This window comes from Saccopteryx bilineata, chromosome 2, assembly GCF_036850765.1.
Source record: "Saccopteryx bilineata isolate mSacBil1 chromosome 2, mSacBil1_pri_phased_curated, whole genome shotgun sequence".
NCBI classification, from domain to species: domain Eukaryota; kingdom Metazoa; phylum Chordata; class Mammalia; order Chiroptera; family Emballonuridae; genus Saccopteryx; species Saccopteryx bilineata.
In genome coordinates, this window is record NC_089491.1 from 222,127,426 (window position 1) to 222,152,703 (window position 25,278).

The following is a 25,278-nucleotide window of genomic DNA, read 5'->3' on the forward strand; positions in this document are numbered from 1 at the left end:
ATAGGTATATCAGAGGGAGAAGAGAGAGAAAATGGAATGGAGAACATACTCAAACAAATAATAGATGAGAACTTCCCAAGCCTGTGGAAAGAACTAAAGCCTCAAGTTCAAGAAGCAAACAGAACTCTGAGTTTTCTTAACCCCAACAAACCTACTCCAAGGCACATCATAATGAAATTGGCACAAACCAAAGGCAAAGAAAAAATTCTCAAGGCAACCAGGGAAAAGAAGAATACAACATATAAAGGAAGGCCCATTAGATTATCATCAGATTTCTCAGAAACTCTACGAGCTAGAAGAGAGTGGACCCCAATATTTAAAGTCCTGAAAGAGAGGAACTTTCAGCCATGAATACTATACCCATCAAAGCTATTCTTCAAATATGAAGGAGAAATAAAAACATTCATAGATACAGAAAAGATGAGGGAATTTATCATCAGAAAACCCCCACTCCAGGAATTACTAAAGGGGGTTCTCCAATCAGATACAAAGAACAAAAAAAAACAAAGCCACAAGTAAAAGCTCCAAGAAGAACACAATAAAACCAAATTTAAACTGTGACAACAACAAAAAGAAAGGGGGGGAGAGGATGGAGATTAACAGTAGCAAAGGATGATGGAGTGCAAAAGTACTCACAAAATAGTGCGCTACAATGAACAGGGTAGGGACCCTTTTCATTACTTAAAGGTAACCACCATTGAAAAAACCACCACAGAAGCACATGAGATAAAAAAGATAGCAACAGAGGAAAGATGTATGGAATACAACCAAATAAAAACAAAAGATAGAAAAATGAAAGAGAATGATCAAACAAGACACAAAACTAACAGAAAGCAAGATATAAAATGGCAATAAGGAACTCACAAGTGTCAATAATTACACTAAATGTAAACGGATTAAACTCACCAATAAAAAGGCACAGAGTAGCAGAATGGATTAAAAAAGAAAATCCAACTGTATGCTGCCTACAGGAAACTCATCTAAGTAACAAGGATAAAAACAAATTCAAAGTGAAAGGCTGGAAAACAATACTCCAAGCAAATAACATCCAAAAAAAAAGCAGGCGTAGCAATACTCATATCGGATAATGCTGACTACAAGACAACAAAAGTACTCAGAGACAAAAATGGCCATTTCATAATGGCTAAGGGGACATTGAATCAAGAAGACATAACAATTCTTAATATATATGCACCAAACCAAGGAGCACCAAAATATATAAGACAGCTACTTATTGACCTTAAAACAAAAACTGACAAAAATACAATCATACTTGGAGACCTCAATACACCGCTGACGGCTCTAGATCGGTCATCCAAACAGAGAATCAACAAAGATATAGTGGCCTTAAACAAAACACTAGAGCACCTGGATATGATAGACATCTACAGGACATTTCATCCCAAAGTGATTGAGTATACATTTTTCTCCAGTGTACATGGATCATTCTCAAGAACTGACCATATGTTGGGCCACAAAAACAACATCAGCAAATTCAGAAAAATCGAAGTTGTACCAAGCATATTTTCTGATCATAAAGCCTTGAAACTAGAATTCAACTGCAAAAAAGAGGAAAAAAATCCCACAAAAATGTGAAAACTAAACAACATACTTTTAAAAAATGAATGGGTCAAAGAAGAAATAAGTGCAGAGATCAAAAGATATATACAGACTAAAGAAAATGACAATACAACATATCAGAATCTATGGGATGCAGCAAAAGCAGTGATAAGAGGGAAGTTCATATCACTTCAGGCACCTATGAAGAAACAAGAGAGAGCCCAAATGAACCACTTAACTTCACACCTTAAGGAACTTGAAAAAGAAGAACAAAGACAACCCAAAACCAGCCAAAGAAAGGAGATAATAAAAATCAGAGCAGAAATAAATGAAATAGAGAACAGTAAAACTATAGAAAAAAATTAATAGAACAAAGAGCTGGTTTTTTGAAAAGATCAACAAAATTGACAAACCCTTGGCAAGACTTACCAAGGAAAAAAGAGAAAGAACTCATATAAACAAAATTCAAAATGAAAGAGGAGAAATCACCATGGACACCGTAGATATATATACAAAGAATTATTGTAGAATACTATGAAAAACTTTATGCCACTAAATTCAACAACCTAGAAGAAATGGATAAATTCCTAGAACAATACAACCTTCCTAGACTGAGTCAAGAAGAAGCAGAAAGCCTAAACAGGCCTATTAGTAGAGAAGAAATAGAAAAAACCATTAAAAACCTCCCCATTAAAATAAAAAACCATTAAAAATAAAAGTCCAGGCCCTAACGGCTATACCAGCGAATTTTATCAAACAATCAAAGAAGACTTGGTTCCTATTCTACTGAAAGTCTTCCAAAAAATTGAAGAAGAAGCAATACTTCCAAACACATTTTATGAGGCCAACATAACCCTCATACCAAAACCTGGCAAGGATGGCACAAAAAAAGAAAACTACAGACCAATATCTCTAATGAATACAGATGCTAAAATACTAAACAAAATACTAGCAAATCGAATACAACAACATATTAAAAAAATAATATATCATGATCAAGTGGGATTCATCCCAGAATCTCAAGGATGGTTCAACATACGTAAAACGGTTAACGTAATACACCATATCAACAAAACAAAGAACAAAAACCACATGATCTTATCAATAGACGCAGAGAAGGCTTTCGATAAAATACAACACAATTTTATGTTTAAGACTCTCAACAAAATGGGTATAGAAGGAAAATATCTCAACATGATAAAGGCCATATATGATAAACCATCAGCTAACATCATATTAAATGGCACTAAACTGAAGGCTTTCCCCCTTAAATCAGGAACAAGACAGGGTTGTCCACTCTCTCCACTTTTATTTAATGTGGTACTAGAGGTTCTAGCCACAGCAATCAGACAAGACAAAGAAATAAAAGGCATCCATATCGGAAAAGAAAAAGTAAAGGTATCACTTTTTGCAGATGATATGATCCTATACATCGAAAACCCCAAAGAATCCACAAAAAGACTACTAGAAACAATAAGCCAATACAGTAAGGTTGCAGGATACAAAATTAACATACAGAAGTCAATAGCCTTTCTATATGTCAACAATGAAACAACTGAGAAGGAACTCAAAAGAATAATCCCCTTCACAATTGCAACAAAAAAAAATAAAATACTTAGGAATAAACATAACAAAGAATGTAAAGGACTTATATAATGAAAACTATAAACCATTGTTGAGAAATAAAAAAAGATATAATGAGATGGAAGAATATTCCTTGTTCTTGGTTAGGAAGAATAAATATAATCAAGATGGCCATATTACCCAAAGCAATATACAAATTTAATGCAATTCCCATCAAAATTCCAATGACATTTTTTAAAGAAATAGAGCAAAAAATCATCAGATTTATATGGAACTATAAAAAACCCCAAATAGCCAAAGCAATCCTAAAGAAAAAGAATGAAGCTGGGGGCATTACAATACCTGACTTCAAACTATATTATAGGGCCACGACAATCAAAACAGCATGGTATTGGCAGAAAAGTAGACACTCAGACCAATGGAACAGAATAGAAAGTCCAGAAATAAAACCACATATGTATAGTCAAATAATTTTTGATAAAGGGGCCAAGAACACACAATGGAGAAAAGAAAGCCTCTTCAAATAAATGGTGCTGGGAAAACTGGAAAGCCACATGCAAAAGAATGAAACTGGCCTACAGTTTGTCCCCCTGTACTAAAATTAACTCAAAATGGATCAAAGATCTAAACATAAGACCTGAAACAATAAAGTACATAGAAGAAGACATAGGTACTCAACTCATGGACCTGGGTTTTAAAGAGCATTTTATGAATTTGACTCCAATGGCAAGAGAAGTGAAGGCAAAAATTAATGAATGGGACTACATCAGACTAAGAAGTTTTTGCTCAGCAAGAGAAACTGATAACAAAATAAACAGAAAGCCAACTAAATGGGAAATGATATTTTCAAACAACAGTTCAGATAAGGGCCTAATATCCAAAATATACAAAGAACTCATAAAACTCAACAACAAACAAACAATCCAATAAAAAAATGGGAAGAGGACATGAACAGACACTTCTCCCAGGAGGAAGTACAAATGGCCAACAGATATATGAAAAGACGCTCATCTTCTTTAGTTATTAGAGAAATGCAAATCAAAACTGCAATGAGATACCACCTCACACCTGTTAGATTAGCTATTATTAACAAGACAGGTAATAGCAAATGTTGGAGAGGCTGTGGAGAAAAAGGAACCCTCATACACTGTTGGCGTGAATGTAAAGTAGTACAACCATTATGGAAAAAAGTATGGTGGTTCCTCAAAAAACTGAAAATAGAACTACCTTATGACCCAGCAATCCCTCTACTGGGTATATACCCCCAAAAACTCAGAAACACTGATACGTAAAGATACATGCAGCCCCATGTTCATTGCAGCATTGTTCACAGTGGCCAGGACATGGAAACAACCAAAAAGCCCGTCAGTAGATGACTGGATAAAGAAGATGTGGCACATATACACTATGGAATACTACTCAGCCATAAGAAATGATGACATCGGATCATTTATAGCAAAATGGTGGGATCTTGATAACATTATACGAAGTGAAATAAGTAAATCAGAAAAAACCAGGAACTGCGTTATTCCATATGTAGGTGGGACATAAAAGTGAAACTAAGAGACATTGATAAGAGTGTGGTGGTTACGGGGGGAGGGGGGAAAGGGAGAGGGAAAGAGGGAGGGGGAGGGGCACAAAGAAAACTAGATAGAAGATGACAGAGGACAATCTGACTTTGGGTGATGGGTATGCAACATAATTGAAAGACAAGATAACCTGGACTTGTTATCTTTGAATATATGTATCCTGATTTATTGATGTCGCCCCATTAAAAAAATAAAATTATTATAAAAATAAATAAATAATAAAAAAAAGATAGATTTAACTATAGTAAGTTGTTTTATAAAAATTTATTCTGCCAAACAGCGAAAATCTGGTATAAAGTACTTGGTAAGTAATTATTATTATATGCTTTAATTTGCTGTAACTCTGCTTTATAAATTTATAAAGTAAAGTTACTTCCCTACTTTATAAATCACCATTACTGTGGAACTGTTGGGCAGTTAGAAAATTTTACGACTAACAGAGACACAAAAGTGGGCGGTAGGTATAAAAAGGTTGACTACCCCTGGTCTAGGCCAATCTCCAGTGAGAACGCAGCCCTATCCTGGCTTCTTTGCTGGGTCCTTCATTTAAAATCAGAGACCTCGAGGCGCTGAGTCCTTCCTGGTCCCCAGGTCAGGTGCGGGCCCTTCCCATATCCAGGCCCCAAACAGCTCGGACATCCCCTGCTGGACTCACATTTTGCACGAGGGTTCCACACTCGCTCCATCCGGCCACCAGGAACACGTGTGTGCTGTTGCTGTCGCTTACATTGCAGGATGGGTGCCCCAGGTACAGGGAGGACTCAGGGATGGACTCCTGCTGCAGGAAGCGCCTCTCAATGGCGATGGCCACCTTCTCGATTTCGCAGAGCACCCTGACTGCCCCAGTTAGGTTCAGCCTCTGGGGCAGGTCCTGGGGCACTGGGCTGTCACCTTGCACAGAAGCAGCCCTAGTTTCTGCTGGGGTGGGGGGCTGCTCTCGGCCGGGAGCCAGAGAAGATCCAGGGGCCTGAGTTGTGTTGCCAGAAGAGTCACCTATAAGGCATGAGGAGACAAAAGCCAAGTGTGGGTCTGTGTTTGGGAACTGGTGTGTGAGCTTGGACAGTGAGGCCAGCACAGAGGGCCAAGCAGTGAAGAGCAGACGGGAACCACCCTGCACCCTGCAGAAGCACACACCTGGGATTTGCACATCCCAGTCACAGCCACACACACACGTGTTGCACGTTTCTGCTGGTCCAGGCAGCTGGGCTTGGCTTGGCTCCCTATGGGCCCCTGTGAGCCAGGGAATCAAGGGACTCTGCCCTCCCAGCCTTACCCAGGCTAGTGCTGGGCATGTGCCAAGCCTGTGGACTTGGGACAAGCTATTTCCTTGAGAATCCCCAAGTCCTGGCTCTAAGATGATTTAATGATGTTTACTCTCAGGATCCTTGAGTCTCTCGCTCCTGCTCAAGCCTCCTGCTTCTCCTAAAGCACACTTGCTTTCATCCCCAAGAATAATGAAGAGGCTCCTCAAAGGTGTCCACCATTCTCCCCAGGCCCCCTCTCTGGTCTGCATGAAGCAGACCCATGATGCATCTTGGCCTGCCCCCTGGGCACTCCTCTGCAGTTCAGTGCCTGTCACCTGGCACCTGCCTTCTCTTGTCTCAAGGTGGGGGACTCTCCCATCACTCTGCTGCCTCCCCTAACTCCTTTGCCTCCAGGGTGCAGTACAAATCACTGCCCCGGGTGTTTGCAGCCTATTCAGCTGGACTTATACACCACTCTTGGCAGCCTGCCTCCCACTCTCTCCCTCCCATCTCCTGAGGTCACCCACTCGGCAGCCAGCCCAGCTGCGTGCCTGGACCATGCCCGCCTTCAACAGCTCTGTTCTCACCATTGTCCCCACCCACCACAGCTGGTTCCACCACAACGCCCTCTGCCCAGTGCTAAGTTATCTTTTAAGACCAGCTGTAAGACACCTCTCCAGGAAGCCCTTCCTGACCATACACATGAAGCTGCTTCTACCTCAAGCAGAGTACATTCCGAATTCCCTGTGACACTGTGTTTATTCGTATAAACGTCTGTCTCCCCCCACTTGACCACAGATCTCTGGGTGGCAGGCATCATCTCTGAGTCAATGCTGAACCCTCCAAGGCCCCATTGAATGGGGAAAGTGTCGAGTGGCAAGAGAGGCTGAATAGAAAAGTTTCACATGTGTTGCTTGTCCCACAAGCTGTACATTTTGCAAGACTATCTTTTAGCATTTGAGAGAAAACACCTCAGTTGGTGTGTGTGTTTTCTCATCTGGTTCAAGAGAAAAAGCATTTGGGGATATGAGGCACCATCCAGAAGGCTAGAGATTTATGGGAGAATGTGAAGGGACAGCATGCACACATGTGTGTGCATACACACATGCGTGTATATACATATACATGTATACATGCGCACGCACATGCATGTACACATATCCACTCACACAGGTACATGCGTGTACACACACATTTGGAAACTTGCTTATAAAAATAGACTGACCTCGTTGGGAAAAAAAGCGTTTTGTTTCTTTTAAAAGAAGAGATGATCCAACAGTATTTTAGAAAAAGGACCAGGAGCCTGACCTGTGGTGGCGCAGTGGATAAGGCATCAACCTGGAAACACTGAGGTTGCCGGTTCAAAACCCTGGCTTGCCTGGTCAAGGCACATATGGGAGTTGATGCTTCCTGCTCCTCCCCCTTCTCTCTCTCTCTCTCTCCCCCCCTAAAATGAATAAATAAATAAATAAAAATTATAAAAAACAAAAAAAAAAGAAAAAGGACCAAGAGGATATTACCTTCACAGGGTCTTCCAAAATATTCTGCAGGAAGGTCAGGGGCACCCCCCACACAGCCGCAAGTGAAAGACCCAAGGGTATTGCGACAGGATGCGCCCGGTTCACAGTCGTCCTCCCTCATCTCACACTCATCGTAATCTGTGTGACATTTAGGGAACAAAACAGGAGAACTTCTCAGGGGGCTGGAGGGTATCCATGCCAGCAGTTTCCAGACAGCCTTGGGGAAAGTGCCTCTCAGAGAAGTTGAAAACTATCAAATGACAACAAAAACAGCCAGTTCTAAAGAGTTCTGGAGACAGGGATGGCTGTTCTGGAAGGAGATTCCTGGTCCCGGGGCTGGGCAGAGTAATGTCACACCAGAGCAGCCAGGAGGTGAGCAGGAGCCACCCAACCCCTGGACCTCAGCCCACCTGCTTTTCATTCCTATGTTCAGTCCCTTATCTTAGTAACAGTAATGAACAGGTTTACTGATGAAAACGGACAGAAACCAGAACAGCCTAGCAAAGAATACGAGATCCACCGCTGAGATAACCTCCCAGATATAACAGTGTTCGCCCGGTTACGTAGTTCACCCTAGTCCTTTATAATACAGACAACCACACAGCTGAAACCATGTTCTGTGCACAGATGTGAGTCCGTGCTTTCTTCCCTTATCCTTTCTCAGGTATGTTGTCTGTCTCAGCAGAACTCATTTTCAATCATTGCCTGACAGTCTGTGGCACAGCCATACCACAATTTACAGAACATTTCCCCTGTTTTGGGACGGTGGGCGATTTTTAAACTTTTCCTTTTAAAGAAACAGGGAAGTTTCTTTATAAATATCTTTGTGTATAAACTATGGTCCCAGCTGTGACCTACTTTCTTAGGATGGAGTTCCAGATGCAACACTCTGAAGTCAAAGTGGAAGGGGGACATTCTTAAAGCTCTTGACAGATACTGTCAAACTGATTTCCAGGAAGCATGAGCTAATTCTATTCCTGCCTTTAATACAGGTTTATCAGTATTACTATTTTAAAAATTGCTCTTAGACAGGGAAGAGGTGCTACTCCTTTAGTGAGAATGCCTTTGGTTATTGAATCTTTGTTAGTCATTTGTGTTTCTTTTGCGTATTGTCCGTTTGAGACTTTTCTGCATTTATCTATCAGGTTCTTAGTATCTTATTATCAGTGCAGGGGATCACATTATATATTCAGGGTATAAATCTTCATCAAACTTTTGAAGTAATTATAGTTTGGTTTATCGTTGGCTTTAGGTTGTTTGACATAATAGACCCACATTCTGATGTAGTCAAACAGTCCAGGCTTTTCTTCTGTTGGCTGGTTTTCCTTCTGCTTTTAAACCTGGAAAACCCTTCTCATTCCAAAAAATCAGGAAAATATTTATCTATGTTGTCTTTGACTTTTTTTATACACTAGAAGCCTTTTATCATATATTTTTAAAGCAGGATATAGGCTATGGAATGAGTTGTACCCCCTGAAAGTTCATCTGTTGAAGCCCAGCTCCCCTCCCCCCCAATGTGACAGTGTTTGGAGATGGGGCCTTCAGGAGGTAATTAGGGTTAAATGAGGTCATAAGAGCAGGGCCAGGGATTGGTGTCCTCCTAAGAAGAGATACCAAGGAGCTCTCCTTGCGAGGACACACATCAGGAAGCGGACCCTCCTCAGAAACCAAATCAGCTGGCACCTTGATCTTGGACTTCCAGACTCTAGAACTATGAGATAAATGTCTATCATTTAAGCCTGTGGTATTTTGTTATGACAGCTCAAGCTGACTAAGACAATATGAGAAAAGACTCTAGGTTGCCATTTCTTCCTGCTTTTCTTTTCAATCATTTTCACTAGCATCTCCTTGGCAACTGTGCTTGGGAGGAAGCCAGGCGGCAGGGAGGCACGTATCTGCCCTTGGCCCACGGAAATGGGCAGCGGAGGAGGGGGCAGGATGCAGCCTGCGACGAGGGAGCAGCACCCTGGGAATCTTTGCAGGTTTATGGGAAGATGTTTTCAACCTCTACAACTTAAAAAAAAAAACCCAAAAAAGTAGTAGAAATAAGCGAGAGGAGGGTCCTATCAGTTCCCCATTTTCATCTAACATAGGGAAGCCCTTAAGAGGAAGCACATGGAGGGGCATCTTTCCGAAACAAAGGCAGTAGCTGGGCTCTTGCTGCCTCTTGTTCCAGACCTGGCAAGCCCCCCTCAGGCCCGACCTCCACGTACCCCATATGAAGGTGTCCCTTCCGACCACCTCCAGCAGAGAGGCATTCTGAAAGGCAGCGAGGAATGCAGCAGACACCTCCTGGACATCCAAGTCTGCGATGATCAGTAGGTTAAACTCCACCACAACACTGTCATTGGCGATGCGGGTTACTTCTACCTGCACCCCGCCAGTGTCCAGGTGCTGACGCATGGCTGGTGACAAGGAGTCCCGCACCTGTAGGGAAACAGAGCTGGTGAGAAGAGCTGCCTGAGAGGAAACAGGGACTTGTCCTTAGGTGGCTCCCCCTGAGATTCCAGCCAGCAGCAAGGCTGGCCTTGGCATAGAGGTCAGAGCCACAGGTCCGTGCTCAGCCCAGTCCCAGTGCCTGTGGCTCTGAGACACTGAGAAGAGCCCTGTTCGCTCCTGACCAGCTGGTCTGTACAGGGCTGGGTGCAAACGCCCTACCCGAGGGGCTTATCACTTGGTAGTGGACTTGCAATGGCACTTAGGATCTGCTTCCTTCAGCTTAGAGTCACGGGGGCCAGGGACTGAATGAGTGGTCACAGGAGGGACACCTCCTCTCTCATTTTGTGTTTTTTTTTTTGCAACAATCCTGTTATTCCTGATATGACACATTTCTCCTCTATCTTCCTCCCCACCTCTCTAGAAACTGTTTCTCCATGAACACCCCTACTGGGACAGGCTGTTCCTGCCTCTGAAAGCCTTGTTTTTATTCTACACTTTGGAGAGCACATTATACCACACACGGTAGCATTCCATTCTAGCCCATCATGGCTGAAATGCTCAGGAAGACCCCTGATGTAGTAATGAGCTCTAAGGAATCCATATAATGGAAACTTTCTATGGAGAAGTGCACCTCCAGGCTTTGCTGTCAAGGAGATAACCTCATCCTCCTCTGCACTGTATGGGATTTCCTTTCCAGCCTTGGGACAGTCAACCAAGCCAAGTCTATTGTCACCCATCAGAGGCAACACAGGCCCAGAGAGACCAGGAGCTTCCTGCAGTCTCACGGCTGGCATTATTATCGTTTGAACAGTCAGCTCTTACCTAACATCTGTCTGTCTATCTATCCATCCATCCATCCATCCATCCATTCATCTATCCATCTCTCCCTCCCTCTCTTCCTTTGTGTCTCTTTTGCTCTTCTGGGACCTCCTAACTGGGATCTGTCACAGCCTTGGATTAATGCCACCTTCAGTTGCTTTTCAAACTAATCTCAAACCAAGTTCCAGGCTCCTTGCTAGCAAGTTATACAAAGAACAAGATACTGCATTAACCCACAACTTCCTAGAATTTGTTTTGAAGTCACACCTATGAGGTTAGTGGCACAATTACTTGCTATCCTGAAATTCTAGACAAACAAACAAACAAACTGCCCTGAAAATAAGCAAAAGAGGAAATGGTTGAAAGAGAAAAGATTAATCAAGACAGTTGGGATGGAAATGGAGCTCCCTTGTATGCTCACTAGAGAGATGTGGACTGATTTTGTCATTTATGTGTAACTATCACTAACTCTAAAGAAGACATATACACGAATGAGTCAGACCATCAACCACTCTGGAACCCATGCATGGTGCCAGAAGCTGGAGATCCCAGGAAAAATAATGTGGAATCTCAGGTCCTGAGGAGCCTCGATTGAACAGTTTCTAGAAGTGGTGTGACTGTTTATCACGAAGTAATGTTGACAGGGTTGAACAGATTCAAAGGCGAGGCCACCTTCATTGCTAAGGCATCCTCACGTCATCACACTCCACCACTAGGGGGCGCTGCCAAACTCTTGCCATTCTGTGTCTTAAACTACCAGAATAACGAAAAGCTAAAATACAATACGCAAGGGCAGTGAACACACAATACTGCAGGTGATGTATTACAGAATTGTGCACCTGAAACTTACATGATTTTATAAATCACTGTCACCCCAATAAATTCAATTAAAAAATAAAATAAAATATATGAGATTTCCCCTGTGCAAATAAGATTACTAGGTCATGATCATAAATGTGTCCTTTATTCATCAAAAGGTGATCTAACCTCCATCAAAAGGAATATTGAAATTGTTACCCTGACTAAATGTAACAATATACCATCTCAAAGAATGAGCAAGGAAGAGTAAAAAAAAATCATTTTTTAAGGTAGGGGGTTATGGAAGCACTAGTCTCAGTAGTCAAAAACTGTCTGTCGCCTGACCAGGTGGTGGTACAGTGGATGGAGCGTCGGACTGGGACGCGGAGGACCCAGGTTCGAGACCCCGAGGTAGCCTGCTTGAGCGCGGGCTCATCTGGTTTGAGCCAAGTTCACCAGCTTGAACCCAAGGTCGCTGGCTCAAGCAAGTGGTTACTCAGTCTGCTGAAGGCCCACGGTCAAGGCACATATGAGAAAACAGTCAATGAACAACTAAGGTGTCGCAACAAAATACTAATGATTGATGCTTCTAATCTCTCTCTGTTCCTGTCTGTCCCTGTCTATCCCTCTCTCTGACTCTCTCTCTGTCTCTGTAAAAAATAAAAAATAAATAAAAAAATAAAAAAAACAACTGTCTGTCAATGAGTGAATGCATAAAGAAAATGTGGTCCTTCCCCATGGAGGAATATTATTCAGCCATTAAAAGGAATGAAGTTCTGATACTGCTACAACATAGATGAACCTTGAAGACATTATGCTCAGTGAAACAATTCAGACACAAAAGATCACACATAGTATGATTCCATTTCTATGAAATGTCCAGAATGGGCAAATCTATAGGGACATAAAGCACGTTGGGGGTGGCCAGGGGCAGGGAGAAGGGGAATGGGAAGTGATTACTAATGGGAAGAATTTGGGAGGAGTTGATGAAATGTTCTGGAATTTGAAGGTGGTGATTGTTGCACAATTTTGTGACTACAACACAGTCTGAACCACTGAACTATGCATTTTAAAATGCTGAGTTTCATGGAGTGCAAAATAGATTTCAATTGTTTTAAGTGTTCTTTTTAAGGCAAGAGGAGAGGCTTTCTGCTTCAAGGGGGTCCACCTCAATAATGTTTCATGGAACAGTAAACAGTGTGAGGCAAGAACTCAGCAGAGAGAGAGCTGTGTCTCCCATATACTGCTGAGTCTGCTAGTGGCAGACCTAGGGAACCCAGGCTCCACACCGGGGCGGGGTGTCTCAGCTTCCTTCAGGAAAGAGGAGTCTGCAGCACCTACAGGTCGAAGTGCTGCTTGGCCGCAGCTAGGATTCTATCTGCCAGCCTCCTTCCCACCCTTCAAGGAAACAAGGACAATGCCGCCAACTTACCATCCTAAAGAATAGCTCTAGGAAATCCCGGGTCTCCCTGCTGCTGCCATTGTGGAAGGATTCTGAATAGCTGACGTTTGCTATTTTGACTTTCCCAATGAGCTTCTGGGCAGCTGTAAGATAGAGAGTAAATATGTTTGGAACAACAATATGTTAAGGAACAGATGATCACTTCTATCATAATAGTAGTATTTTCATGTTGGCTAGGAAGGACATCAAATTGAAGCTGACTAGGACTCTATAAGGAAGGAACAGTACCTGACACACCCAGACACAGCCCACCATCCTGGAGGACACTGGGACAAAGCCTGGGCACAGAAGGAGAACCTTCTGGAGCCCGGGGACCTTCTGGAGCCCCTGTAGCTTTTCCTCCCTGTGCGTAGCATGTCCAGGTAATTTATCAGCTCATAGGTACAGCTTTGAGAGTGAAAGGAGGCATTACTAGTCTGTTGTGTGCACTGGGTGTCCCTGGCAAGCCAGGACATGGGGTGGCCTTGCCATGCCTCTGTTCAGAGGTCCTGGTGGTCAGTTCTGCCTCCTCCTCAACAGCGCTGCTGTTCTGCAGTTAAAGGGCAGCCCCTGTGTCTGCACTGGCCAGTTCCTCTGCTTAGGACTTCTAGGATGTGTAGTACAGAGCTGGTCCAGGAACGTTGCCTGGTTGCATCCCACTCCCAGCTTGGCAGGTGTCTCACTTCCCATTCAGCCCATCATCAGACGTCTTTGAAGCCCCTGCTATGGTCCAGGCCTTCTGGGCAACAAAGGAAGACAGAGCTCTCCCATTGGGAGCCGGGAGTCGTTCCCCCAGGACATGCTTGCCCCCGACGTAAGACAAATCACAACACTGTCCCACTATGCATTCCAGCATCAGCCCAAACCCTATGCCCCTGGGATCACTGCCTGCTGCATCTGAGGGCCACCAGTCCAGACTCAGGACAACTGGAGTGTGCAGCCTGATCTAAAAGTGGTCAGGAGTGGGACAGATGCACAGGTGAGAGCAGAGGTGGATACGCCTCAGGCACCAGCAGCTCCTCCCTCCAGTGGGCGAGACTTTCAGAGGCCAGATCAATGCTGACTCAGGGTTGCCCTGCCTGACTGTCCAGCTGACAGTGACCTCTCCTTTCCAGCTCCCATGAATTTGCACAAAAACATCACCTAACTCCTGTATTTTCCAGTCCATAGCTAATTAGGACTTTAAAACAAATAAACAAAAATTCTCAGCTTTTCTGACTGCATCCCTGTAGGTTACGTTAAGCACTTCCCAAGGAGTGTGCACCCCACCTTTGGGAACCACTGCCATCAACCCCGGACAGCCACCCGAGATTTGAGGACTAACCAGCAACACCTGGTTCCCCTGTATGGATATTCAGATAAGTTAGACATTCAAGAAACTATCTGGGTGAAAAATGCTAATGAGGAGAAAAAAGGGAATTTTATCTGCATAGGTAACTGTGGTCACCAATCAGCTGTACATACTCAGAGTCTACATGTGATTTGCTCAATTCTGTTGCCATCTCTTTTACTCTGCAGCCCCAGGCTCAGGGCGGTAGGGGACATTCACGGACACTCTGCGTGTCCAACTCTCTATCATCATTCTTCCTGAAAACCAAATCCAGGTCTATAGAGTGTGAGAATGGCCAAAAGGAACGAGTGATATTCCGCAGACCTGCACCACCCCCACCTTCCTGCATGGAGGACCCAGGTAAGCAAGCATCTCCGACCTTGTGGGAAGAGCCTGGAATGCTTTGCCACTCCACCTCTTTGCCCACCATTACCCAACACTTTTTCCTAACGTGAGCCATCTTCTATCTGGCTGTCCCATGCCAGCCAAGAATAAAATGAGACAGATATTTCTACATTTGAGAAGCAAAGGGAAACCCAGTAGTCCACAAATACATCCAGCTCTTTCAAGCCTTAACCCACCGAAAATGTTTTTTCATGCATTTTCCTTCCCTTTAAGAACAAATGGTAGACCCTGGCTGGCTGGCTCAGCGGTAGAGCGTCGGCCTGGCGTGTGGGGGACCCGGGTTCGATTCCCAGCCAGGGCACACAGGAGAAGCGTCTATTTGCTTCTCCACCCCCCATCCCCCCTCCTTCCTCTCTGTCTCTCTCTTCCCCTCCCGCAGCCAAGGCTCCATTGGAGCAAAGATGGCCCGGGCGCTGGGGATGGCTCCTTGGCCTCTGCCCCAGGTGCTAGAGTGGCTCTGGTCACGGCAGAGCGACGCCCCGGAGGGGCAGAGCATCGCCCCCTGGTGGGCAGAGCGTCGCCCATGGTGGGCATGCCAAGTGGATCCCGGTCAGGTGCATGCGGGAGTCTGTCTGACTGTCTCTCCCCATTTCCAGCTTCAGAAAAATACAAAAAATAAATAAAAAAGAACAAATGGTGATGAGCGTTTCTGAACCCCATTACCTGTTCTCACTTTCAGGTGTATCTTGGAACTTTCTCTCCCACATGCTTTGGCCACTATCTCAACCAAGTGCAAGACCCCGGGCTCCAGGCCCCACAGCTGCAGACTTGTGTTCTGGGTCTCCAGGCGCACAGTGTGGCTCCGTGTGGACATCAGGGAGAGCAGGAACATGGGGCGCAGGGTGAGATCTGCCACCCACACCACACGAAAGCTGGTGCTAGTCAGGTTGGAGACCATGACCCTTCTGATGGGGGTGGGAACTGGGAAGAGGAATTAAACGCTGAGATTAAAAACAAACATTCTGAGCAGAGAGGAAGAGAGAAGACTCATCCAGCGCTAAAATCAAATGTACCCCTCAGATCATAAGACGTCCTCAGGGGACACTAGCCCAGAGAAGTCCTGTGACATCCCCTTGCTGCAAGCAGAGCCCATGGGTACATAGTCCTTGGACAGCACCCCTGACCTTTCAGTTTCGTGTCTGCCTCTGAACCCCCTGGGCTTTCCCAAACCAAGGCCTCTGGACCAGGTTGTGGGCAGCTCCTCCAGAGGCACTGTTCCCTTCAACCCTTGGGCAGACTTTCCAAGGAGTCAGCTGGTAGCTAGAGCCATTCTTACAGGAGGACCCCGGCACACTCAGCAGTACTGATTTACATGGGCTTAACAATTTTAGTCTTGGAGCCTGAACAGCTCAGCAAAGGAAATGCATTTAACAGCTAGTTCTACGTGGATGCAATCCAGACAGCTCAAAGAGATGTCAACATGGTCTCCCCCATGGGAGCAGGCACTGCGTGACCATCTCCTGCACAGAGCTGTTGCCTGTCTCCCGAGCTGTCACCCAGGGACCTTGTTGATGACTAACCCCTCAACATGTAATGTAGAACGTGGAGCTGCTGGGGTCAGCACAATCAGAGTCAGCACAGCTGAGGAGGTACAGAAATGTTGGGAGGCCCAGCACTCTGGGGGCTGTGCCCCAGTGCTTATGGTGATACATGTGCCCCACAGTCTCCTCCAGATGTCTGAATTCCTGTCCCAGCTGTTGGCAAACAGGAGGCTTCAGGAGGGGGAGGAAGAGCTGGAAAGAATGCAGAGACTAAGTTCTGGTCGTAACTAGACCAGAAGTCGGCCACCCAGGGACAGGGCTGCTCTGTAGCCTGGTTTGTCAAGCCTTAAAAGGAGAAATCCACCTGAGTGTTCCTAGAAGGTCTTTGACTCGACAGTTGTATGAGCCTTTGCCACTGGAACTCACTCTGACCACATGGTCCCACAGTTCCCCAGGACGTACCATTCCAGGCACTTACCACAAGCCGAGGTCTTCAGAAACACAGGGGTGGAGGCCAGGGGCAAGTCTGAGGAGCTGGAGGATTCAGAGTCTGTGTTCTGTGGCCATGTGGGGTCCAGAGATGCTGGTGGTGTGTCCCACGTGGGGAGGCTGGCGTGCCACACGTGGCTAGCGGGGCTCTCATCCAGGGTGGTATATGGCTTTGTGGTAGAATTTCTTAGCAACCATCCAGGGGGATCCAACAGGCCACCCACAGCCCCAGGAAGGGAGCTGTGGGTTGGCTCGGAAGTTGTGCTGGTTGTCCACTGGCCTGTCCCCAGACCTGGAGCCTCGCTGAGTGCCTTGTCCTCCATGCCTTGCCCTGTGCTGTTCCTGTCCTGCCCAACCATGCCATTGTCCCCTCTCTGGGGCGGGGGCCTTGGGGTCTGGGCCTGGCCTTCTGCAGGGGTGCCCCATGGGTGCCTGGGGCTGGGTGACAAGGCAGGGGTCTCCAGGTCAAGGGTTGTTGTTTCTGTGATGAGAGCTGGGGCTGTTACCCCTGTCACCAGGGATAATGTCCCTTCCATGAGCCTCATTACGTCACCTGCTGGAACACAACCACTCTCAGATGGGGTGTCTGAGCCAAAAAATCTGAGCAAAGCCCACCAGATGCCGCCCACAAGCAAGAGGCCCCCAGGTAGACCTCAAGTAGTGACTATTGACATATAGTGTGGCCATCATCCAAGCGACTCTTGTCACCCAGTAAATGAGGATTCTGAGACCTCAAGCATGGGGGTCCTGCTGGGGGGCTGCAGAACCAGGACACAGACACAGGGCTTGGCTCTGGCAGGCCTCAGATGATTCCACCAGCCTTTAGGGGACAGAGCACTTTCCCAGAATGTATGCTCAAGGTGGAGCTTGATGCTGGCCACTGATCGGCCTGCTGGATGTCACAGGACCAAGAAGACTGGGAGGAGAGAAGCCTGTGGATGTGAGGAGGCAGGGCCATGTATACAAGGGGGCAGGAGCAGAGCTCCTCTCCAGGGACAGGTATTTGCCACTGCTTCCCCAGGGGCCTTCACTGGGATGGCAGAGTTGGTGCAGTGCCCCCACTGCCCACTGCGTCCAGGGCCGACAACACTGCACATCTATATGGGCCTCCTCTACTTCTCACCTCAGCTCTCCAGCTAGACCCAACCAATCGGTTAGAACTGGCCCCAGAAAAAATTCAGGGTAGTTTTTTGGCCCCTCACTAGGGCCTTCTCCACACTTGTCTGGGTCTCTACAGCCTCTCGGGCTCCAGGCCACCTGGGCAGGGACGCCTTCCTGGAGGCTGCATTATGACTTTCATGAACACTTTCTTCCATAAAAAAATGAAAACTTATATTTTAAAACTGCACTGGATGGCCCTGGCCAGTTGGCTCAGTGGTCGAGTGTTGTCCTAGTGTATGAATGTCCTGGGTTTGATTCCCAGTCATGGCACACATAAGAAGTGACCATCTGCTTCTCCATCCCTTCCCCTCCCCGTTCTCTCTCTCTCTTCCTCTCTCTCTCTTCCCTTCCTGTAGCCATGGCTTGATTGGCTAGAACACATTGGCCCTGGGCACTGAGGGTGGCTCCATGGAGCCTCTGCCTCAGGTGCTAAAAATAGCTCAGTTGCAAGCATGGCCCCAGATGGGCAGAGCATCTGCTCCAGACGGGGGTTGCCAGGTGGATTCCTGTCAGGGAGCATGCAGGAAACTGCCTCTCTGTCTCCCCTCCTCTCACTTGGAAAAAGAAGAAAATAAAACTGCATTGGTATAAAGATTGTGTTCATTGTTGATATTCACTATTATTATATTCATTTATTTCCTTTGATTTTAAAAGAAATTAAAATGAAAACATTTCTGTGTGTTCCTAACAGTATACTGAGCCCTTGTCACTGTGTCCAATGTGCCTGATACAGCCAGGTCCCCGGGGTGGGGGCATGGCCCAGAGCTGGGGGAAAGGATGGGTTGGAGGACTCACCTGCACAGGCCCGGCCAGCTCGGGAGGGGTTGGCGTCCTTGGCCGTTAGGCAGCGGCAGGTGTAGGAGCCCTCGAGATTGATGCACTGGGCAGCCGGGGAGCAGTCATGCTCCAGGGTGTCTGCACACTCGTCCCAATCTGACAGGTGGGGGAGGAACAAGATGGGAGCCAGAGAGAAAATGGCCAGAGGCTGCTCAGAAAAATGAATGGTGACAGAACAGACTTCTTCCTCACCATCTTTGCAACGAATAGCCCAAAGGAGAAGGCCAGCAGTGAGTGAAGTATCCACGATGTCCAGCACCCTTGGGAGGAGGCCCTGCACAGACACTCCCCTAGAAGCCTGAACTTGAACGAAGGCCACCCGCTAAGCACCTGTCTGTGCTGACCTTCACCATTGGCTGCCTGATTTGGGAACAAAGATTACTTGTGAAGGTATTAGCACCCACAGGTGTAAATATACTTCTTCCTTGTTTATTCTTTGTTCCCAGACCCTAATCTGTTTGAGGTGTCAACACCCCCTAATATTTAGTGTTTTAAGAAAGAAATAGGAGGCCCTGGACGGTTGGCTCAGTGGTAGAGCGTCGGCCTGGCGTGCAGAAGTCCCGGGTTCGATTCTCGGCCAGGGCACACAGGAGAGGCACCCATCTGCCTCTCCACCCTCCCCCTTTCCTTCCTCTCTGTCTCTCTCTTCCCCTCCCGCAGCCGAGGCTCCATTGGAGCAAAGATGGCCCGGGCGCTGGGGATGGCTCCTTGGCCTCTGCCCCGGGCGCTAGAGTGGCTCTGGTCGCGACAGAGCGACGCCCCGGAGGGGCAGTGCATCGCCCCCTGGTGGGCAGAGCATTGCCCCGTGGTGGGCGTGCCGGGTGGATCCCGGTCGGGCGCATGCGGGAGTCTGTCTATCTCTCCCCGTTTCCAGCTTCAGAAAAATACAAAAAAAAAAAAGAAAGAAATAGGAAATGACTGAGCTGGATGTCCAGGTAAGCATAGCGTGAACTTTCCTTGACATGGACAGGAATGACCCTTCAGTACTTCCTCTGGTGAATGACTCTAAAAGTCCCAAAGACTCATGTCACCAAGAAGCCCTGACCTTTCTGACTTGGAAAAAAAGAATGCTAAGCACCCCATCCCTGTAAAATGCCACGGTGGCCCCCAGCCCTGGTTCACTCACATCAGATCCAGCCCTGCCTTTCCCAACAGCAGGCAGACAGGGTTTGCATTGGGCCAAACTGAGAAACACAATTCCTCAGGAACATCATTTCTTTTCTTCCTCCCGCCCTCTCCTCTCTCCTCTTTGGGGAGCCCTCTGCCCCAGGACCAGCACCCCTACTCCCAAACCTGCTTTAAAAAGAATCTGATGGTCTCACGCATTTTACACATGACTAATCAATGAAGTGCTACATGCAATAAGTATGATAAACCTTAAGGCATAAATATGTCAAACTGCTTTTCAGGCTGGGAGAAGCTGGGCTGGGATTAGCTTTCCCACACCCTTAGAATTCCATCCTGCAGCCCAGACCTAGCTCTTTGGATCACTACTTGCCCCATCATCCTACCCCCCAGGGGAACTAGTGGCTCTGAACAGAGGCACCTCTGCTAGCAAGGCAAACTGGGGTCCAGGAAGGGACTGGCTTCCCCAAGCGGGGGTGGGCTGCCAGGCCCTTCTGCACACCGTCCCTGGAGCCTGGGGCAGAGTGCCCAACCCATGCCCAGTGCACCAGAGGAGCCAGGCTTGGCTGGGATTCAAGTCGAGATAAAGGACGAGTTTGGTTTCGTGCGCAGAAAACCCTGCAGCACAGAAAACGGGTGCTCAGAGGCCCGTTCTGTGGTTTTTAGTTTTGCTGCATGTGATCTTCACGGAAGCAGCTCCCCAGAGATTAGTAGGCTCACTCATTAGCTGATGCAACACTACACACACACACACACACACACACACACGTGCACCCTGACAAGGGTTCTTTTATAGCCCAGGCCCTGCTAGCCTGTCCCCCAGATGTTCCTGGAACCCTAACTGACCACCAGCCTACAGGCAGCTCCAGGGTGCTGAGGGGGACTGCACCCCGAGGAGAGCAAAGTCCCAGTCAAGACCTGGAAGATCTGGGCTCAAACCGCAGAGCGCCTGGTGGATATTTTTAGTGCTGGTGACTCACCTACCATTTGCTCCCCCCGGCACACGGCTCACCAGCAACCCCGAGTAAGGCGGGCACAGCTTTATTTGGTCTTATATGAAAGCCCAAAGCCAGGTGACTTTTCAGGTCAGAGGGAGGAGGCAGGTCTGGGAGCAACCAGAGCTGCTGAGTGGTCTCTCACCTCTGGAATTGGCCAGAAAAGGACGCAGGCAGTAGCCCCCATAGGATGCTGCTCCTGCCTGTCCTGAAGCTGGGACAAGGGTGTGGCCTACCTCCCACAAGAGGGGGATAATCACTGCAAAGCTTCAACTCCTGGTACAGGACTCCCCTACCCAGGAATGACCGGACCTCTGGGTCCCGGAAGGGGCAGGTTCCTCACAAGGCCCCACACTGGGGCCCAGGTGCCTTTTGGAGGCGAAGTGTGAGCCAGAACCCTTGTATTCCCTGGGTGCTGGCATCAGATTCACACCCAAGGGAAAGGCAGGCACAGAGAACCTGGTTCTAATAGCACCACATGCAGAAGCTGGACAAGAGGCAGCACCACCGAATGTAAAGAAAGAAAGCTCATGCCAGCAGACCGGGTGGACGGCGACAGTCCAGGGCCAGGCTCCCTTCTGCTCACATCCCTCCCCCCACTGCAAGTTTTGGGGAGCATGGATAGGCTTGCCCTGACGCTCACAGGAGGAGGTGGCTACCCAGTGGCACTGTGGTGATTTCAGGGGTGACAGAAGACCACGGGACCCCTCCCATAGAGCAATGCTGACAGAATATTGAAGCACAGGGGTCCACGTGCAATGTCCTGTGGCAGCCCAGTTGGGAACTGGCACTGAGAGCAAATGAGCAGCATGATCCTTCTTGAGAGCAGATCTTAAGGGACAGGGAGACAGGGGTAGGAGATAGGGGCGATGGGAGGCAGCAGGGAGGAGCCCCTCGAGGAGGAGGACCCATGGGAGCCCAGGCAACACTGGAGGACCTTCCTGGCCTGAGAACTCACTCACCTAAGATGTGAATGTTTTCCAAAGGAAAGAGTTAACCCCAAGTGTGTCTGTCATCTGTGTGCCAGGCCCTGTGCTAAATTCCACCCCTGCGCTGACCCTTCATGTATTCAACCACCCAAAGAGGTGAAATATGTGGTAATCTCCCCATTTCCCAGGTGAGCACACCGAGGCCCAGGGAGGTGAAGTCACTTGTGCAGGGTCCCATAGTGAATGAGCATCAGCACTGCAATTACAACCTTCCTGTCCTGGGCAAAACCATGAACTGCCTTCCATATCATGCTTCCTCCTTCATGGCAAAGTGACAGGACCTGCCAGCCCCCCAAGGGTTGGCTCGCAAGACCAGTGCCTCTTCAGCATCTGGCTTCCCAGCACAGGACACACCTTCCTAGAGGAAGACACCGGACATGTGGCCACCAGTGACCCCGGATGGACAGGCCTTAGGGAGAAGATAGGTCAGAACAACGTGACCTCCTCACTGTTGGGACTTGGTGACTCATGGGCAGCAAGTGCTCCCAGATGATCTAACAATACTGAGATAATGCCAACAATGTCATTTCCACGTGAGCTACAGGGGAAAGGAGCTCTTTCTGTTTTGATTTTCTGCAGAACAGCAATAAATAAATGTGCTTCTTCTCCTGTTCCTGGCCTGCAAGGTTGGAGACTCTGGGGAGGGGTCACCGCCTTCCCCACATGTGGGCTCAGGTTTGCACTCCCTCCCCTGTGGAGGCTGTGGCCCAGGGACTGTCCTGAGGGTTTTGGTGTCAGAAGCCAGTGGTAACTGGGTCAGAAAACTGTACAGGCAGGGCGCCACTCTCGCCAATAAACAACCCAAGGCCTCCTGGTCCAGGGCCAAGGGCAATTGCCTGCACAGGGAGGCCTTCCCCCAGGGACTCCTCTGCTCCAAAACGTTATGCAAACAGCCCACTGTTTGTCAGGACCCTGCAGGGCGAAAGCCTTCTCTGGGCTATTCACTTCTGAGGGGACCTCTGGAACTTCCTGGGGACGCCTCAAAATGATGTGCTGAGAACCTTAGAGTGTCAGCAATGCGAGGTGCCTCTTCCTCTTCCGAGCTTTCTGAGGCTGCATACCAAATTACCACAAGCTTTTAAACTGACTTAAAACAACAACATTCATCTCTCATAGTTCTAGAGGCCAAATTCCAAACTCCAGGTGTGGTGGGGGGTGGGGGGAGTCCCTCTGAAGGCTCCTGGGGTGGGCGGGGGTCCTCCTCAGCTTCTCAAGGCTCAGGGATTCCTTAGTTTGTGGCCACACCACTCCATCTTCACGTGGCCTTCTCTATCTCTGAGTCTTCTCTTCATCTCTGCTAAGGACATTTGGTTTGCCACTGGATTTAGGGGCCATCCTGATCCAGGATAATCTCAGATCCTACCTTAATTACATCTGTAAAGATCCTTCTTCCAAATAAGGTCCCTTTTGCAGTTCTGTGTGCTATGTCTTCTGGAGGCCACCATTCAGCACACTGCATCTTTGGACAAAGATCTGGAATAACCTAAGCCCTGGGGCACAAGGACAGTGGGAAGTGGTGCCAAAGGGCTGCTGGATCCCTGCACATGGCTCCTAGCTGGTCTCAGGTGGGCCCTGGGGGCGCAAGCTGAAGCCCTGCCCACAGCACACCCAGTGCCCGCTAGGGCTGAGAGTCACTGCCATCCATCTCCAGGGGCTGAGTGACAGAGCTACTTCCAGGTTAAGCAGGCAGGTATGACTTGAGGTGTGACACTGTCATCCTTCCCTGCATCTTTAGGTAGAAGGAGGTTGGAACAGCAAGCCAGCACAGGACAGAGCTCAAAGGAGATGACAGCTCGTTTTGAGCCCTGTTCCACTGGGGCATCAGAGGGACACCCATCCCACAGACCTCAGTCTGCTGATGTAGAGACTGCAGGTGTGCTTATTGCACAAGGGAACTTGATCTCTGTGTTTGAAAAACAAAACCTTCCTTACATATCAGCCCACTCTGTCTCTATATATGTATCTCTAACTCTGTCTCTAGATTTCTGTCTCTCTCATCTTTCCCAGTCCCCTCTTTCCCATCTCTCTCTGTCTCTTGATATCTCTGTCTCTATCTCTGACTCAATCCCTCTTTTATCTCTCCCTCTTCTCCTCATCTCTCTGTCTTTTATATGTTTCTGTAACTCTTTCTCTCTCTATCTATCTCTTGGTCTCTTTTCCTGTCCCTGATTTGTGACTTCCTGCCTCAAGGCAACACCAAGTGAAATTACATAACATTAGGCCCAATGGAATAGACCCGCATGTTAGGGCCCAGGCTCACTTGGGTGCTTGGGCCCTGACACAGCCGCAGTAAGCTCTCGCCCTCTTCCCCTCATGGGCCCTCCAACTTGGTTTGACCCTGAGCTCTGGGCCTGCGGCAGCCAAGAGACACCTCCGAAGCAAGGTCTTCTGGTCCTGGGCTCTTCAGGTCACTTTTCCCTTCTGGATCAGCAGGTGTGGGACACAGGTGGGCTTACAGTTTTGGGGCTGTGGACCTAGTCCCCGGTTTCCGCAGAGAAATACAGAATAAGGATTCAAATTTCATTTACCTTATCTATCTTTTGGAATAAAGTTAATGTTGACCTGAAATACTGTAGTATGGACAGTAGGGGGCATCTTGGTGGGTACACTAGGGTAATGGGGGAATGACCCTACCTTGCACTAGCGTCCCCCTCTGATCGATCTGAAACACTCTGCTCGCCCACAGCCGTGGAAGCATGGGGGCCAGCGTGGAGACACCCACTGGGAACTCGGGGTCCTGCACCGTCACTCTGAGCTTCACGACCACGCTTCCGGCCTGGAGGGACATGATCTGCAGCCTCAGCTTCCCCCTTCTGTGCAAGTCAGATGCTGCTGGCGGAAGGGCACTTTCCACCTGGCCAAGGAGAGGCAACACCACTTGTTAGAGCCAATTTTCCATCAACACCTTCAAAACTGTTAATCAGGACCTCGGGTGTGGCTGACAGATGAGACAGAATCCTTTGCTCTCTTCATGACTAAGAAGAGACACTCAGCAATCAATCTTTTAGGGCAAGCAGACACACTCCCAGGTTCACCGCCCTCCAACACAGCTTCCCCTGGGACAGCAGACTGTGCATTTATGAGAACACAAAGTGACTACTCAGTCAGGCCCCCTATTGTGGAGCATGAGACACACAACACACTCTGGGTGCCCTGGAAATCGGTAGGATGGCAATTTGTGTGAGAGACAACGGACTGTTGGATTGACTGATGCATGGATTATTGATCAAGGGGGACTGCTGAGGAACAACCTCGTGGCTATTTGGTGCTGTTCCCGACTCACAGGGCTGTATCTGCCAGGAAACATGAGCAGAGCCAGGGGCTCAGGGTCAGCCTTCCCTGTAGATGAATGTGGAGAGACAGCCCTCTTTTGAGCTCTCATATTCCTACACATTTTTCAAATAGAAGTACTAACTACCCTTTTGTTCCAGAATATCTTTCCAAGGCATCTGTATTATGAACAGCCTTGAGG

The 25,278-nt window shown here is 47.7% G+C and overlaps 1 protein-coding gene across 4 annotated transcripts in view; it reads right to left on the minus strand.

The window, feature by feature from the left end:
* The window catches only part of UMODL1 (uromodulin like 1), a 65,123-nt gene that overhangs the window by 15,671 nt on the left and 24,174 nt on the right, over positions 1-25,278 (minus strand). For 3 of the 4 annotated variants that reach the window (XM_066259319.1, XM_066259318.1, XM_066259316.1), the window contains 8 exons: positions 24,441-24,660; positions 18,656-18,793; positions 16,689-17,255; positions 15,393-15,650; positions 12,986-13,098; positions 9,711-9,924; positions 7,498-7,635; positions 5,389-5,726 (listed from right to left, as the gene is read on the minus strand). In XM_066259319.1, coding sequence (XP_066115416.1) covers positions 5,389-5,726; positions 7,498-7,635; positions 9,711-9,924; positions 12,986-13,098; positions 15,393-15,650; positions 16,689-17,255; positions 18,656-18,793; positions 24,441-24,660 — 1,986 coding nt within the window. The remainder of the gene's footprint in view (positions 1-5,388; positions 5,727-7,497; positions 7,636-9,710; positions 9,925-12,985; positions 13,099-15,392; positions 15,651-16,688; positions 17,256-18,655; positions 18,794-24,440; positions 24,661-25,278) is intronic. The other variant, XM_066259317.1, reaches the window with a different exon arrangement.